This window comes from Tyto alba, unplaced genomic scaffold, assembly GCF_018691265.1.
Source record: "Tyto alba isolate M040663 unplaced genomic scaffold, T.alba_DEE_v4.0 Super-Scaffold_16, whole genome shotgun sequence".
NCBI lineage: Eukaryota > Metazoa > Chordata > Aves > Strigiformes > Tytonidae > Tyto > Tyto alba.
The window spans coordinates 34147991-34164843 of NW_024881278.1; the positions used below are offsets into that span (position 1 = coordinate 34147991).

Sequence of the window (16853 nt, forward strand, 5' to 3'; positions counted from 1 at the left end):
CATTTTCACAGGACTTGGGTGTGCTGTAGGTAGTTGGCTGCAAGCCACGGAGCCCTTTGAAAACGCTGGTGAGAGCTAGCATAAAAAGAAAGGCCTCGCCACACAGTGAGCTGGGTGGAAATCTATTTATAAACCCTTTGATTGTTACGCTTCCTTATCTAGCAGCTCCCAGTTTCCTTCTTTACGTTTCTTTTTGAGTTACAGTGGTGTTGTTCCAGAGGTGCAAAACCCTTTTCATGTTGGCATGCTCACCTGAGGGAAAAGGCACCAAAAGATCCACTTGAAAGCACTCCTTTCCGTCATGTTCAAATACAATTGCACAGGGGTGATTTCTCGCTTCCCTCCAAATATGAACTCCTGGTAGTTTTTGTTCCTCTACTAAAAGTGATTCCACGTTCATGTTCTTCAGCTCTAAATCCCATCAAACTCACCAATACGGTGAGCGCTCGGAATGAAAACCTGTCTTTTGTCATAGAGCCTGAAGTGTAAAATGCTCCAGGCAGAATCACTACGGCTGGTCTAAATCCAGCACGTGCAATAGCAAAGCCTCCTCCTGCAGCAAACGATCACCTCCGTGCTATCAGTCACAGCTACCAGCTGTTACACCCAAGAATATTGGGGTCCTACCTTACCAGCAGGATTTGCAAAAAACTCCCAAGCACTCATCTTTCTTACTAGTACTTCCTCTTCTCGACTCCTGGGATAACGGCCACCTGGTCGTTATTTGGACATTGCCAGGACGTGTCCTCTCCTGTACTGTCTGCCATCCCTCCATTCCCATCCCTCTGAAACTCTGGTTCAGGTGGCTGTAAGTGCGTGTCCTTCGGTAAAACAAGAAGGGGAACCTTACACAGCTGAGCAGAGAAATCCAGTCCATGAAGCTACATGTGAAATGTGATAGTGTTGCTCACATTAACAGGGTCACATGCATAGAAATACGGGCGTAGCTACACAGGAGGTGAGCTGAATCAGAGACAAGGTGGCTCAAAGGAATCTCAAAAGATGGTTGTAGCGTCAAGCTACGTTCACATCCCGTTCGACGGGGACAGGATGCATAAATGGCTTTGTGTTTGCTGATGTCTTAGCTCTTATTTTCGCTAGCTCAGCTCAAAACCTGTAGCCGAGTGTTCAGGCTTCTGGGACCCATGGACCAGATTTGATGCCAAACCCTGTTTCGAGTTTAGGAGAATAGGTTGTGGGAAAGACTGTTGTGAGAGAGTCCGTGAGCGAAAGCAACGTCAGGGAGGAAAACTGAAAACACAAGAAAAAGTAAAATTGTTGAGAAGGTGACGTGGAGCAGCACAAGGACTCACAGACCAAACCCTCAAAAAAATGCAGCAGAGAAACTGAGATGGCAGCTGAGCAACGGGAGAAGGAGCCCGTTTGAGGGAGCCACAGCAGCGGACACCCACCCGCCAGCAGCCGCCTGCTGTGCGCCCGCGAGGTGGCCGTGAGCTTGTGCATGTTTGGCCCAGTAATGTGTTTGAGCCTTGTAGTGCCCGTGTCAGGCTGCAGAGGATGTCTGTCTGCTGGCAAGCTGTGCCTCATCCTGCCTGCAGAGTGCTCAGGAAAGGTGCTCGAGTGCAGGTGGTGAGGGGGTACGGAGTTAATGGTTGATGAAAATGATCCTTCAATAGCTGCCCTGGTCTCTCTTCCACCACCCCTTCCCAAACCTAGGTAAGAAACCACTACCCAGACCTGGGTGGGGGCTGCACACGGCAGCCACGAGGCAACTCGCACGTGGGGAAACGACTGCTGGAGCTGCCCTCGGCTTCAGTGTCAAACCGTGCCAGGTTCCTGGTGTGCTTCTGCTCCGCGTCCAGCACATTAATGTGCAGGGCCAACGGCAGCCCCCGCTGGCTGGTCCCAGCACGGGGTACAGCCGGGGCCAGTGAGCTATGGTCATGATCCCAGTGGTGCTCAAACTGGGAAGACCATATCAAGCAGAAGAGCAGGAGCAGTCATGTAAAAACATTGTCCTTGTCCAGCTCTGGAGCTCAGTGAAGATCCCCCAGGCAGGTCCCGGCTGAACCGCGTGGACCAGCCAGGCGGGGGTCCTGCAAACAACTGCACAAACGTTACTTGGCTGTGGCATCTAGGCTTCTACCCTAAAAGCATCATTTTTTTTTTTTGTTGTTGTTAAAAGAGCAGGCTTTGCTCCCTGACGTGCTATTTTGGAAGTGGATAGCCGAGCCTGCTGCCCACAGTGTGGTTGTGAAGAAGATTTGTGGCGAAGGAATATGTCTGTGTGTTGGAGAATGGCTCAGAGCCAAGGGTCCTGAGCCCCCCGAGCAGTTGTACGATCAGAGCCTGTTCTAGGGGCTGATGCTCCCTCGCTGATGCTGGGCCTCACTAGGGTTTGCCTGCAGCTGCTCGCAGCTGCTGATACAGGAGGAATGTCAAGGACACTTCAGCCCTGTGTACCGTGGTGTGTCGAAAACAGGTTAAGGGGAATTAGGAATAGTGGTCTGAGAAACCCAGTGTTATGGTAATGTTGGCCTGAGAAACTTTGTGTTATGGTACCGTGGTGTGTTGAAAACAGGTTAAGAGGAATTAGAAATAGTGGCCTGAGAAACTGAGTGTTATGAGAAGCTTGTGCTGCTAGCTGACTGCAAGTAGGTGGACCGTGCGAATACGACCCTTAGAGCTTAAGCCAATCAGCTGGTGACTAGTAGGCATAATAATTAGCGTTGTCTGTATAAATATGTGTACCCTGGACCAATAAAGATATACGATGCTCTATCACCCACACTGAGTCCGTCTCGGCGTGTCGTTCCTCCGCCGCTCCGCATCTATGGTGCAGAAACACTTGCATGAACACCAGCAGCCCTGCCCTGGTGCATTCTTCCACGTTCCTCTGGCCCCAGCTGCTTGCACGAATCACAAGCCACAAGAGAACAGAGAGCCAGCATTGCCACTGTGGCATCGGGGAAGGCTACCAGCAAATCAAACAGCTCTGAGCTTTTGCGTACCTGTTCACATGCACAAGGCAGGAGCTGCGTCGTTGATGCTCGTTTTGAAACGAGGGAATTCTCCCGGCCCTTGCCAGCACGTGCTTTGGCGTTGGCTGCAGCCAACTGAGTTGTCAGGATGTAAGAAAAATATTGGACATTGTGGGGAGATTTTATGCCAACGCGGGGCACAGCTCTGCAGGAGGTTTCAGAGAAGGAACGTGGTCCACAGCTGCCACACAGCTGGAATGAAACCCAAGCACAATCGTAGCCAAGGTCCCCCGCCAGCAATTCAGGTGGCACACCTGTGGCAACACCAATAAATGGGAGAAGACACCAATGAAAAGGTAGACAGGCTTTTAATGGCATGATCAAGAATCCCCTTTTAATAACAAACCTAATGACAACTGTGTCTGAAATGAACAAGAAGTGGCATAATTTATTTTATTTTTGTTTTTTTTTAAAGACGTGATCTGAAGTTATGACAAATGCCAGGTGGATCTGTACACAGACGGGGCCTCTGTGATGCATGCCAGATTTTATGGCCAAGAAATTTGCCATGCAGTTGAACCGAATTATGGTTCCTCGGTTGGAGTTGTACATTCTGTTTGCAGTGTGTAAACATTCTCCAGCTTTCCTGCTTTCCTAAAGAATGCAAAGAAGATATGTAGATAGATTTAGCCTTGGGGCCCGGTTGCATTTCCAGGCTGGCAGTACCAGGGAGCAGAAGTCCTGCCTCCAGGCCGAAAGATTTCATCACACTGTGCCAGAGGTGAAGGAGAACAACGTCAGTGCGCCGGGTACAACGTCTGAGTGTAGAGTCACATCCTATCGTGGTGAAAGGAGATACACAACATTATCCGTGTTTCCAGCTCCGGTTCCTGGCTGGGGAGGAAGCAGCCCGGGTCCCCCTCGCGCAGCAGTGCCGCCGACACGGATTTTCACACGCCGTTACGCCTGGATTCCTCACCCAAACCCCCACGTCCTGCCCGAGCTCACCGCACCGTCCGCGGGCGATGGTCCCCCCCAGCAGCCCTTTGCCCCAGCGCTGAGCAAACGCCGGCCCCTGCCTCCTCCAGTGACCCCCGCGGCAGACCTCCCCGCGCGCAGGAGGAGCAAGCCCGGGGCAGAGCAGCCTCCCGCAAGCCCCGGGCGGATGCCAGCCCAGCAGCACCCTCGCCAAAGCAGAGCTCTCGCCTCTGCACCCGCCTCGGGTTCAGGAGCAAAGAGCAGGAGGAGTTCTCACACTGGTCCCTACCAGGAACCCATCCCTGCCTTTGCTGTGGAAGCTCCCTTCCTCCTTTTAGCACAGAGGGCATCCACCTGCATTTAATCCTGCTCTCCAGACGCTTGCAGCTCCAGAAAACAAAAGGGATAATGTTCCTCCCTCTTACCCGGAGCAGCAGCCTGCATGGCACAGGGTCTGCTGCGTAAGTTGGTGCCTCAAGCGCTGCAGAAACCCAGGAGGGAGCCTGAGCGGGACTGACCTGCAGGGTGTTACTTTGAGGAGAAGATCTGCTAGAGGAGCTATATGAGGGACGAGGGGGCAGGGGGAATGGGGTACAAACCACTGTCATTTCATGGGATTCTGGCCGTACTGGGGATCTCAGCCCACCACTCCCTGCGACCAGGGCTCTTCTCTGGCCCCACAAAGACACCAACCCCAACGCTCACGGAGACGATGCCGACCTGTCTTAACGCCAGCTGGCTCTGCTGTTACTACCAGCATACTCCCAGCACCTTGGAGCGCAGCAGCAAGCTCAGGAAGAGCAAACCAACCATCCAGGGTTCTGCAGAGGGCCTGGGGAGCCCACGGGCACCCACCCGGTATCGGTGGTGCAGGCATGCGCCACAAGAGAGGGCCTGAGCAGGAGCCCAAGCCCTCTGCCTTGCGTGCGGCTCTTGGAGCAGCTGGCAAGCAAAGGTGCGCTGCAAACGCCCAGGTGGTGCCCACGTCCTTTGTGAAGCCAGCCTAGCACTGCTGGAGCACGAGCACATTTCAGGCAAGCCAGGAGAAATTTAATTCGATACCAGACCCATTACATCCACAAGTGGACTTGTACTGTGCTCACAAGATTAATTTAACTGCAGTTGATTGATGTGTGGGGCAAGGCCTTAGGTGGGCATCAGTGTCTGTGCACATGGGACAGTGGCAGGAGCGTGCCACGGGGCAGTAAATGAAACAGAGGAGAAAGAAGTGTGCTGAGGGACCACTGAGCTGCTACTGGAGCTGGTCAGGCTATAAACAGATACTCAGCTATCTTCTTACAGAGGCTCGACACTGAGAAGACACCTCTGCGTTGGAAAGGAGAAACGCCCCAGATTTTCTTGCCCCAGCACAACTTGCTTCGGATTGAAGCGTTTCACTAGCAAACAAACCATGCTCTCGAGGGCAGCCGTGTCAGCAGGGACCCCCCAGGCCCCGACCCGTCCGCAGCTATTGCAACTCGGACGGCAAGCACGACGGCCGCCAGCCGTCCCAGCTGGGGTGTTTTGCCCCTGGCTCGTGCTCGGGCGAGTGGAGCCTCCCAGCTCACGTGCCCTTTGGGAGAGCGGTCCTCTGTTCCTCCGCCCACATCCACTGCACACAGCAGCCAGTCCACAGCACCAGGGCACTTCTTTGACGGTAGCAGGATCCTTTTCAACCTTTAGCCACTATATATAATGGGCACTACTCATATTATACTGTTATAATAATATATATATTATATTATTTACTTAAAAAGGGTAAGCAAAGTCTCCTGCCTCTTAGAGACTCCAAGCACAACTGACTCAGAGATGTCTGCTACCGAAACACCTTTTGCACCAAGACAAGCAGAAGTGTTTGTGCTGCCAACCAGACAAACCAACTAGGCAGCTCCATCCACGTGTTCAAGCCCCTCCATGGCATTGGTCTGACTGGTGCCACGGGTCCTTTCGCTCCCTCTGCTCGTATAATCTGTCCTCACCCTGGCTGAGTGCTGAGAACGGTCTTTCAGCTTCGCCACTTGGTGCGTCCCCCCGTGTCCCTGTTACTTCGCGAGCATCCCCTGGCCAAACAGCAGCCGGTGACTCATTTCTCACCAGCCAGCGTGCCGTCCTCTCAGCTGGCGTATAAAGAAAGCAGCCCCCAGCAAAGCGAAGACTCTCAGCAGAGCGTTTGCTGTATCTCATGATACCAGGCAGCCCCGAAGACACTTACACTTGCAACACACCCAGGACCCCACCACACTCCCTGACGGAGCCCGATCCGTTCCTGCTGCCCACGCGCAGGCAGGCGCAGGGGCAGGCACGGTGGCAGCCTGCCCCAGGAGCCCCCTCGGAATGCACGTGGGCACAACCACCTGCAGCTGGCCAGGCCAGGCCCTGCAGCAAACACGCTGACGGGGAGCCACGTAACGTCAGGCTGGTCCCAGAAATTTCCAGAAACGTGGAGAGGTGTTGGGAAGCCTGCTTCTCCTCCCCTGACCCCAAACCGTGTTCTTTATTCTTCCTAGATATTTCCTCTGCTCTGGTCAGCTCGACTGTCTCTTCGATCTTCTCTTCTTTGCAGTGAAGCAAGGATGCAGCCGCACACCAGCAGCAGCGTTTGAGCAGCCCTGTACGTCCCGGAGGCTTGACAGAGCTTGCACACCGTGTGTCACGGCAGAGAAAAGCAGGGTCTCGCCTCTCCCATCCTTCTGCAGAGCGAGAGCCCACCGTGTCCTGCACTGCCAGACTGCACTGTCTGGCACCCCCCAACCCCCTCACCTCTCCCTAACGCCAGAGGCCTCGTCCCCTCCTGCCCCCAGACATGATCTCCTGTGTTTGCTCCAACGATGACGGGTGCCCTTCCAGCCTCCCCGCGGTGGGGAGGAAGAAGAGAGGATGAGAGAACCCCGAGGAGTCGTCGGCCCTTTTGCCGGGCTGCTTTCATGGTAACACGAGCAGAGAGCACCGCTGCTGGCCCACCTGCCTGACAGAAGATCCTTCCAGAGAGGCACAAAAGAGGAATGGGAACTCTTGCAACCAGGGTGTGCTGAGCACCCCAGTGACAGGAGTAACCGGGGGTCACACTTGCCACTGAGCAACTGAAGGGAAGAACCTTGAAAATCAGATCCAGGGAGGAGACCAAGAGCCCCTGCATGGCAGGGGCTTTCCTGAGTGCCTCTGCTGACACCTGAAAGAGGGATGGAGCCATCACCTGCAGCTCGTGGGCTGCTAACAGGGGGCTAGCCAGCGTGCCTGGGCCAGGCAGCGCCCTGTGACTGGCTCTGTCAGCAAGACGTGGCTCTGAGGACCACCTCTCGTTACCAAATTCTTGATATCCACTTGACTGGAAGAGCCCAGTACCAAAGCTCCTGTAAAAATAACTTCAGTGAAGGCATGAAAAAGGCAATGTGATATCCAGCCAAGATCACTTGCCACTGGGAAGGGGAGAAGGACCCAGCTGCACCCTCAGCCCAGCCCTGTCAAACACCACCAGGAATGACTCTTACTTTCTGTACTGGAAATCTTTCACCGGCTTTCTGAAACCTGCAGGACACGTCTGGTGGCTCTCCAACATCTGACAACTTTGGCATGTGTCTAGCAGGACCAGGAATCAACTGCACCACAAAGGGAGATGCTACCTTAGTGTCACCAGCATCCTGCCCGCTACTTGTGGTTGGGTCACGGTAGGAAGACCTCTTAGAAGACAGCTAGGTTCCTCAGAAAACCTTTTAATAAGAAAAAGTCCCCCCATTCCTGTCAAAGATTTCACTGGACAGTTGCTTCACAACTCAAAGTCTGCCCGATTTCTTCATCCGCCATTCTCAGATACTCCATCTTCCCTGCTTTCACATGTCAGATGGAAGATCCCTGCCCTGGCGCTTCCTTCCCGACATGGGTGTAGCTGGGCCACGGAAAATGCTCCTTCAAACTTTCCCTTGAACAACTACACTGATTGTGCTTTACTGGCCTCCCACGATGAGGCAGGTTTGCTAACCCTGTTAATAGCCCTCTTTCCAATCCCTCTTTCAATGTCATCTTTGGCATGTGCACCCGAGACCTGGATGGAGCATCTGGTAAAGGCTTCATGACAAAGTCTTACCATCTGAGCACTCCAAAGTTAAGTCCCCCAACAAATTCACAGGAGTGCCTTTGTGACTTGTATTTCTGGAAAGAATCTGTGCTCGGGTTTATTCTGTTTTCTAGATTCACAGGATCATAGGACCTTAAAGCCCAGGGGGCTCCCAGCCCCGTCCAACCTGGCCTTGAACCCTTCCAGGGAGGGGGCACCCACAGCTGCCCTGGGCACCTTGGGCCAGGGCCTCCCCCCCCCCGCACAGGGAACAATTTCTGCCTTAGATCTCATCTAAATCTGCCCTCTGGCAGTTTAAAGCCATTACCCCTTTTCCTATCACTACATGGCCTTGTAAAAAGTCCCTCTCTGGCACTCTTGTAGACCCCTTTAAGTACTCAAAGACCCCCCAGTGCCCCCCCCTGCCCTGGGCAGGGCCCCCTTCCCCCAGCCCAGGGGGCTCCCAGCCCCGTCCAACCTGGCCTTGAACCCTTCCAGGGAGGGGGCACCCACAGCTGCTCTGGGCACCCTGGGCCAGCGCCTCCCCCCCTGCACAGGGAACAATTTCTGCCTTAGATCTCATCTAAATCTGCCCTCTGGCAGTTTAAAGCCATTACCCCTTTTCCTATCACTACATGGCCTTGTAAAAAGTCCCTCTCTGGCACTCTTGTAGACCCCTTTAAGTACTCAAAGACCCCCCAGTGCCCCCCCCTGCCCCGGGCAGGGGCCCCTTCCCCCAGCCCAGGGGGCTCCCAGCCCCGTCCAACCTGGCCTTGAACCCTTCCAGGGAGGGGGCACCCACAGCTGCTCTGGGCACCCTGGGCCAGCGCCTCACCCCCTGCACAGGGGAGAAACCCGTCAAGGTCCCTCTGAATGGCATCCCTTCCCCTCCAGCATGTTGACTGCACCACGTACCGCAAGCTTCTGAACGTGTAGGGCATACAGTGCCACCAGAAGTGGTTATACTCTCTGTCCCCTCCTTCCCACTCTTCTGTTGTGTGACCAAATGCTAAACCAGACCGACAAACCGAGCTAGATGAAAACCAAGCCAGCAAACCAGAGCGCTTGGTGCCATGCTGGATCAGCATTTCCAGCCGCTGGGCCACGGCCACACGCGAATAGCTGGCCCAGTGTAAGGGGGTGGGATAGCGCAGTGAAGCAGCTGGAACTTGGAGGGACCTCTGCTCTTGGTGGCAACATCAGCTCAGTCCACCAAACCACAGCCTGACCTTGGAGTTCCCAATGCTCCTCTGCAAAGGTGAGGGCATGTTTTTAGGCTAGAAGCTGTGCTGCTCACTCAGCCAGGGTGAACAATGGCAATGGGAAACAAAAAACACTTTGAGCGAGATGAAATAAATTCTTCGCACTGGTAACACTGAGACTGTCATATGAAAGGGTAATTCCTGTCACCTACTTCCAGACATTTCCCTGATCAGATGTCTAAGGAGCACCCTGTTCTCCCAGTCACCCTGTCACAGCTCTCATGCTCCTTTCAAGAACAGGTCCTGTAGATTTGAGCAACTTCAGGATTCCTTGTACTTGACGGCCGTCAGCGTGACTGACTGTTTGTGTCTACGTCCAAATGAATCAAGGTTACTACTCTCCACATTCCTCTGTCAAACTTTGTTGTCTGCAAATGGTAAATATTTGCAGCTAGTTGCAGCTGTGGGGACGGGTGTACAGAGCAGCCGTATTTTTGTCCTGCCTCAATGCAAAGCCTCTTTTAGGCATGACAGTGGCGTGAAGCCTGAAGTATTCGGGTCTGGAGTGCTTCCCCTCTGTGAGGTGTGGGGAAAATTTCGTGACTGCTTCAGGGTCTCATCAAGCTCAGACAGGTATCAGTCCTCCTGGTTTTCATTTTCAAACCTTCCTAATTAGTCTGGGGGCTAAAACGATGGTTGATTCAGTTCTATCTGAGCGCTAAGCTTCTGCTCTGATAATACTACTTGAAGAGCACAGCCCTTGCTTTTACGTTCGCCTCGGTAGTTCTCACTTAACAGGTGGAAGAGCCGAGCACCGAGAAAGAGAAAGACACAAACCTGACCTCTGCAACTCGACTCACTGCGCTCTCGGATAGAAATGCACAAGGTACCCACAGCCTGCCAGCAAACCTCTCCTCGCAAAGCAGCAGCTTTTGAGTATACTACAGGATAATAATTTCTCACCTTGCCATGTGGGGAAACTTTCAACCACAGTGCCAAAATTCACAAACACCAAGAGCGTGACAATAAAGCACAAGGAATTTAGGTGCAAGGGGCACCCAAGCTAAAGGCATCCAGTGACTATTCACATCTTCAGGATGGAGCTGTGTTTGGTGGACTACAGGTCTGCGGCACCAACCGCACTCAGGTTGAGAGGAACCACCCGCATTGGGAGAAGTGGTCTCCACAGATCAGTTTGGTATTTGAGACAGAAGTGGCTGCAGTGCGCTCCCTTCTACATCAATTCGCCGTCACTCCGGGTTTCCCAGCGAGCTGCCAGTACATCCCTACCTCCACCTAAATGCCCACCACGCGCGGGCTCAAACAGCAGCAGCGTCACTGAGCAGCGGTGCCAGATGGCCTCCTCCGTGGGACATACCGGAGCGGGGAGGAGCACCCAGCAGACCTGCCTGTCTCCCGTTCCCACCTCCGGAGGCATCTCTGGCAAGGAGAGAAGAGCCCCCTCCACCCCTGCCCCTGCTCTCAGCTCAGCTCCCAAGGACGCATCCATCCCTCTTGGCTAAGCTGGTGACGAGCCCTTGCTATCACGGGTGGCAGGAGGCAAGCCAACGCTCGGGTAGATGGTGGTGGCCAAGGCTGGTGTTTTCCCAGCAAGGAGAGAGGAGGGAGCTGCCCGCAGGACAGGAGCCTTCCTCTCCAGCAGGCCTTGCTCTGGTCACCTCTGCTCCTCTCTCCGAAGCCGGGGTCGGTGTTGGCGACTGGTATTGCTAACAGAGAGAGAGGAATGCCTGGGGAGGGAGGGAGGGAGGGAGGAAGGAAGGGAGGGAGGGAGGGAGGGAGGGAGGGAGGGAGGGAGGGAGGGAGGGAGGGAGGGAGGGAGGGAGGGAGGGAGGGAGGGAGGGAGGGAGGAGGGCCAGGCACTAGGCAGGCTGCCTGGGTTCGCTGCTTGGTGCTGTGCGTTAGCAAGCGTGAGCTGAGGGCTGGGTGTCTCCCTTGAAGAAGGCTCCGTGGCACAGAGGCTCTCAGGCCCGTGGGAGCTGATCACGACGGTGTGGGGTGAGAGTGAGTGAAGCATTGAAGTACAGCTACTGCTATACACTCGTGGGTCCAGCATGAAAGGCTGTGCTGCAGCATCTCAAGTGTATACTATATGCAGAAGTTACCCAGTCTGTTGGGCTGGCAGAAGAAGATCATTATCTGGCAGCTGCCTTACTTTCCAGGGACACCTGCTTTCCTTTGGTTGCTGGACTCTGAGTCTGGGTCTTTCCTCTTTGTCGTTTTTTGGCCACACCGGGAGAGGGCAGGGAATCTCCTGTCAGCTCCAGGGCCTGGGCTGGGGGCTGAGGTCGGGTGGAAGGAGGAACTCGCTGAAGAGCAGTCCCTGGCTTATGCTGCCGGCAGGGAGAAGGACTTTCCCGCCGATTCGGCAGTTGGCTTCTGGGGGAAGCACTGGGGTTTCTTGAAGGAAGGACAGGGCTCCGAGGGGATGCACAGCTGGACCTCCGCGGGCTGCTCCGTGGAGGGAGAGAAGTGGAGTTGGGCGAAGGAGGAAGCCGACTTTGTATCTGCGTTGTTCGGCACTCGTTTGGGAGGCTTCCAGCTGGTCTCTGTGCCTGAAGCCTGGAGGGGAAGAGAAGAGGGAGGATGAAGGGGAATTTCTGCAAGGGGCTCTGGGACCCTGGCAGGTTTGGCTGGGATGTTGCTGGGCAATTACAAGGAGTCTCCAGCGCCAGGATGACAGGAGCTACGCGGTGACCCAGATGGGGCACTGGTTTGAACGCCATCCTGTAACTCTCGATGCTGTTAAGTAGCAAGTGTTTGCCCTGACCCTCCAGCACCCCCTGGGACAACGTGCAGGCATGGTTTGGCCGACAGCACAAGTCTGGGACTCTTCTTAACATGCAGCATGGATGCAGCAACCTCCTTCAAGGCGGAAGGTGCAATCTGGGAACGTGGGCATGAGCTGGATTGCACCCGTTGGCCCCTGGCAGTAACTGCTGGAAGGCAAACCAACCCACCGGGAGCCCCTCCTGTCACCCCTTGTCTCCAAAAGAGCAGAATTTGCTGGACCTGTGGCAGTTCTGCTCCTGGGCTGGGCCTCCAGCCCCGGGGTCATGCAGAAAAGCCAAACACTGGTGAATTCAGAAGGTCCACCTCCACTTGCATCTCTGTGCTTGTTCGATAGAGAGCCAGGTACCTCCACGAAACTCAAGGCAGAGGGATGTGTAGGGAACTCAGACCGCGTGGAGGTGGCCCGCGCTGTTCCAGGTCACTGCCAAAGCCCACGAGTGGGCACCTCCCTCTCTCCAGCTCGTCACACGTTGGCCAGCTTCTGAGGCAACCACCACGGGCAACCTCGCGGCCCTGGCAGCTCTAATCGCAGCGGCCAGGCCAGGCCTCCCTGCAGAAGTCACGGCCGCGCCGAGCACGTTGCACAACCGAGGGCTCGACGCCAGAGGGATCTGCCGCTCGCAGGAGCGGACCAAACGAAGGAGCTCGTGGGAAGGAAGAAGGCATCAAAGCCAGGGCAAGTGAAGAGGGGCTCGGTCCTTTGGCCAGATTGAGCCAAAGAAGTCGGGGAGGTGGGAACCCCCCACACCGGTGAGCTGAAATGACCGCAGGGAACCGGGACGGAGCAGGCAGTCAAGCCAAGGGAAGGGTAAAGCAGTGGGAGGCGAGCAGAAGCCCTGGCTGCGCCTCTTAACAAATCCCACATTTGGGGTTTGCTCGCCGTTCTGGTCTTACCTGCAGGCAGCAGCCACATCCTGCGGGGAGCTACACAGCACTGCCACCGCGCCGGCCGCCGCGCTCTCAGGCCTTGCCGCCTCTACTGGTGTTTTAACCGGCACAATGGGCCGAGGAATTCTGCTCTTTGTGCTTATGGGTCTCTCTTCTTTCCCCGGGGGAGCGGCTTTCTCCTTCCCTGCCTTCCTCGGGATGGAGTCATCGGAGTCGTGGGTGTCCTCCTCAGAACCGGTGGCCGACAGGGTTTCGGAGGCTCGCCGCCTCTCGTCGCTGGAGGACGCTGAGGAGGAGGCCCCCGAGGCCAGCCGAAGGAGGCGGCTTTGCCTCTTCTCCATCACCAGGCGAGCCAGGTCGGGTTGCTTGGCCCTCTTATAAAGCCTCTCCTTGGCCGAGAGTGAAGTCGAAAGGTCTGAGCCGGTGTCCTCCTCGGAGAACAAAATGGGTATCCGGCTTTTATACCTGGAGCCCAGAGGCCTCCTGGGGCCCTGCTGAGGTGTGCTGATCTCTGCTCGCTTAAGGTGTTCTGCTCCCGATGCTGTCTTCTCAAGGTCAGGCTCCCTTGTAACCGTCTTGCCAGGCTCTTCCAAATCCAGCGAGAGCACCACCGTGTCGGAGAGCTCCGGCTTGCCCTCAGGAGGCTTTGCAACGCCATTGGGAAGGGCCAGCTGCTCCCCCACTGTCTCCGAGGTGGTTTCAACGTGATTAGCCGAGAACGCGCAGCTCTCCGTCTCTGCCCCTTCCAGCCCTGAATGTATACTTCCATTCTCCACCAGCACCAGGTTGTCCTCCAGCTCTTCTTCGATAATGACCTCCTCAAACTGGCCCGGAGGGCAGTACTCCTCGTGCTTCATCAGCTGGCCGCTGGAAGACATGACATTTAAGTGGGTCTTTTCAGCAATGTGAACAAACGTGCGCTCGACTTTGGTGAAGGGGGAGGAAGCTGCAGCCACTGCCACGGGAGGCTTTGGTTCAGATTTAAGGACTGAGGACAGGGTCCCTGGCTCGGACACATCCAGTTGGCTACCCATAGGCTGTGGCCGCTCGCTCTGAGGTGTCAGTGCAGCGAGAGTGCCCAGATCAACTTCTGGAGCCAAGTCTGCGGTCACCGGAGACTTTTTCAGATCCCCTGGTGAGAACAGCACTAGTGTTTTTGAGCCTTCCTCCAGCTCCAGGTCCCCGTCAGCGGTGGACGCTCGACCCTTGGATCCCTTCTGGTCATCAGCCAGGAGCGTGGATGGTGCGCACTCTTGGCTGTGCTCTGTGCTTTTTTGACTCAGGTCACTGCTGGAACCACTGTGCATGTCAATCTCATCCCCCTCCTCTTCTGCATCCTCCTCCTCATCTTCCACCTCCTCGTCTTCTTCCTCATCTTCCTCCTCCTCCTCTTTTCCATTGACTTCTAGGTAAGGATCCAGAGGTTTGCAAGGAGCAGTCAAGACAACATTTGAGAAATCAACTTTCTTTATCCGCTGGGATACTTTAGGCTTTTCCCAGTAGTCTGACACATCTTTTCTGAAGTCTTGATAAGGCAAACTTAAAGGCACCGCCTTGGGCAGACCGTTCATTTCAAATGACTTCAGCATGTACGCCTACAAGAAGACAGATGTGACAAAAGAAAAGGGTTAGTATTCAGACACAGCATTGACACAGCAGACATCAGGATCAGCAGCAGCGGGAAGCATCAGTGAAGAGCGTCTAGTCCATCCTACTTCCAAAATACACGCCTGACCCGCGATCACTCGAGCATTCGATTCGTACAGACCTTCGAAAGATTCACAGATACTTATCGATGAAGGAAAAAAACGTGCCAAAGGAGTTCCTTTGTTAGCAGTCTTTAACCTGAACCTAAACAAGCTGTTTGCAAGCAATCCCTCAGGATTTTTTCATCTTTCCCAATCTCCTTCAGTATTTATATATTTACGTATTCACTCCTTTCATGCTGGAACCATTCAGCAATTCTCTTCTATGCCCAGGCCACAGTGAACTCAAGGGGCCCCTCTGGGCTAGATAAATTTCCTGATCACTTGCCAGTACCGTCCACCATAGTCCCTGGGGCTATATGCACATATATATATATACACACATATATATACATATATATCTCTCTATATATAACCCTGGTAATGCTCCTGTGTTCTGCTGTGCTGTTTGTCCCTCCTTTCTGCTCCCACATCCCTCTGGCAACTCCTAATTCTGTCTTTTGCAGGCTTCTGCTTTCACTAAAGTACAGGTACATCACGAAAGCTGACGTATAAAGTAGCATTGTTAGACTCTGGGGTGTCCAACCGTTAAAAGCAATGGGAGGGGAGGACGGGACAGTTGGTGGCGAAAGTGTTTCTCAAGCAGCAGTCTGTGGCAGAGGTACTACTGCCCGTAGGGCACCAGGAGGAGGCTGTGACATGACTGCAAATAATACGAACAGAAAAGCAGCAGCTCACACACACATGCACGCGTTTGACCAAACAAGCAAAAAAGGGCAAAATAAATAGGAAATGCCCAGCAAAGTTTGGCCTAGTTAACAATTGATTGCAAGTGAAAACCACAGCAGCACCACTGCAAAATGGATTTAAAAAAAAACCCCCAAACAACAACATTTAGGTCATCCTTCTATTAAGAGGGCTGGAAAAAGAAAGCCTCTCCATAAACTCAACCAGTCAATAAAGCATCACAAGTTACCCTTGAAAAGTCCTAATCGTGAGCAGAAGGGCTCCAAACACCTCTGGTTTTAAGCAGCATTTGACAGCATCAGAGGATATTTAGGACTAATGACTAAACAAGCACCTGTTTAACTATGTGGGCTACAGAGCTGCCAACAGCTAGCACATTCACCTGGCTGCGGGAACTGATCTTTTTCTCTCTAGGGGGCAGGAAAAGAAGCTTTCAATAGCTTTTCAGTTCAATGCCTCAGTTTCAAATTGTCCTGAAAACCTGCACGTTATTCTGTGCAGAGCAACCGTCCTATTGGTATGCCTGAAAAACGTAAGATCTTTATGCTCATGTATAATAGGGACACTTGAAACAGATGTGAGCCGCATCAAGCTGTTATGCATGGTGATAAGTTGTTATCCATTTAATATTTCTTTTTGTATCTTATAAATTAAAACACAGGCTGGTTTTGGCAACGCCTCTGGAGTCCGAAGCTTCTTTTCGTTCGTTAGAGCTGAAGCCTGGCCCTGAAGATGGCCCTGGATTAGCCTGAGTTGGGCTTTCACTGACCCACCCTACCTTTTGTATCAGGATGACAGATGCAGCACTTGGACTGGAAAAGGGACTCAGCACCCTTTGCAAAGGAAATTACCCACTTGGCTCCCTCCCTCAGGCATTTCTTGGAAATCAGTACATTCAGCAGCTTAAGACTGGATTCTGCCTGTTGGCTGGACGTGGTTTTCCCAAGAAATACACCCGCGGTGCTCTGCCTGGAGTCCTGAGACCTGGGGAAGAAACCCTGACCAACCCCTTGCCTTGTGCTGAGCCTCCCACTGGAAAGAGTACCCAATCCCCAACAAAAGCTCACCTGCTATTCTTCTTCACCCCATTTTCTAGGTGCGGTAGTGGAAGGTACAGTAGGAGGATTGCTGATTTCTCTTTGCATATCTAAACCTTCAAATCTCCTATCAGCTCTTGGGAGCTTGTGTCATTTCATATGCTTTCTGCTCAAAGACAACTGAATCCAGTCCTGCAGTGCACATCCTACAAAAGTCAGAGATATGGTTTCCATGGCCTGCAGTCTGTCCCTCCAGCAGCCCCTCTTTCCTCAACAGCTCTTTTCCCTGCAAGTTTTTCTGAGATGAGATTTCAGTAAGCAGCAAGGCATGACATGGAGCTGGACAGCGTGACGCTGCTGCATTAAAAAGAACGTTTTTTTCCTCCTTCTGTTCTGGTTCCCCTTTGTTGTCACTGAGTCACGTTGTGGATACCTTTCTGACCTCCACGTACTTCCACCTCTGGTTGTACAAACTCCTTGTGGTATTTAGC

General features: G+C 53.8%; 1 protein-coding gene across 5 annotated transcripts in view; it reads right to left on the reverse strand.

Moving 5' to 3' along the window:
- Positions 1-10988: 10988 nt before the first annotated feature.
- Positions 10989-16853, reverse strand: part of TTBK1 (tau tubulin kinase 1) — a 106321-nt gene continuing 100456 nt past the window's right edge. For 4 of the 5 annotated variants that reach the window (XM_042789603.1, XM_032994066.2, XM_042789602.1 and 1 more), the window contains exons 14-15: positions 12879-14467; positions 10990-11753 (exon numbers count right to left, since the gene is read on the reverse strand). In XM_042789603.1, coding sequence (XP_042645537.1) covers positions 11327-11753; positions 12879-14467 — 2016 coding nt within the window. In that variant the 3' untranslated portion in view covers positions 10990-11326. Of the gene's footprint in view, positions 11754-12878; positions 14468-16853 lie in introns of all 5 variants that reach the window. The other variant, XM_042789605.1, reaches the window with a different exon arrangement.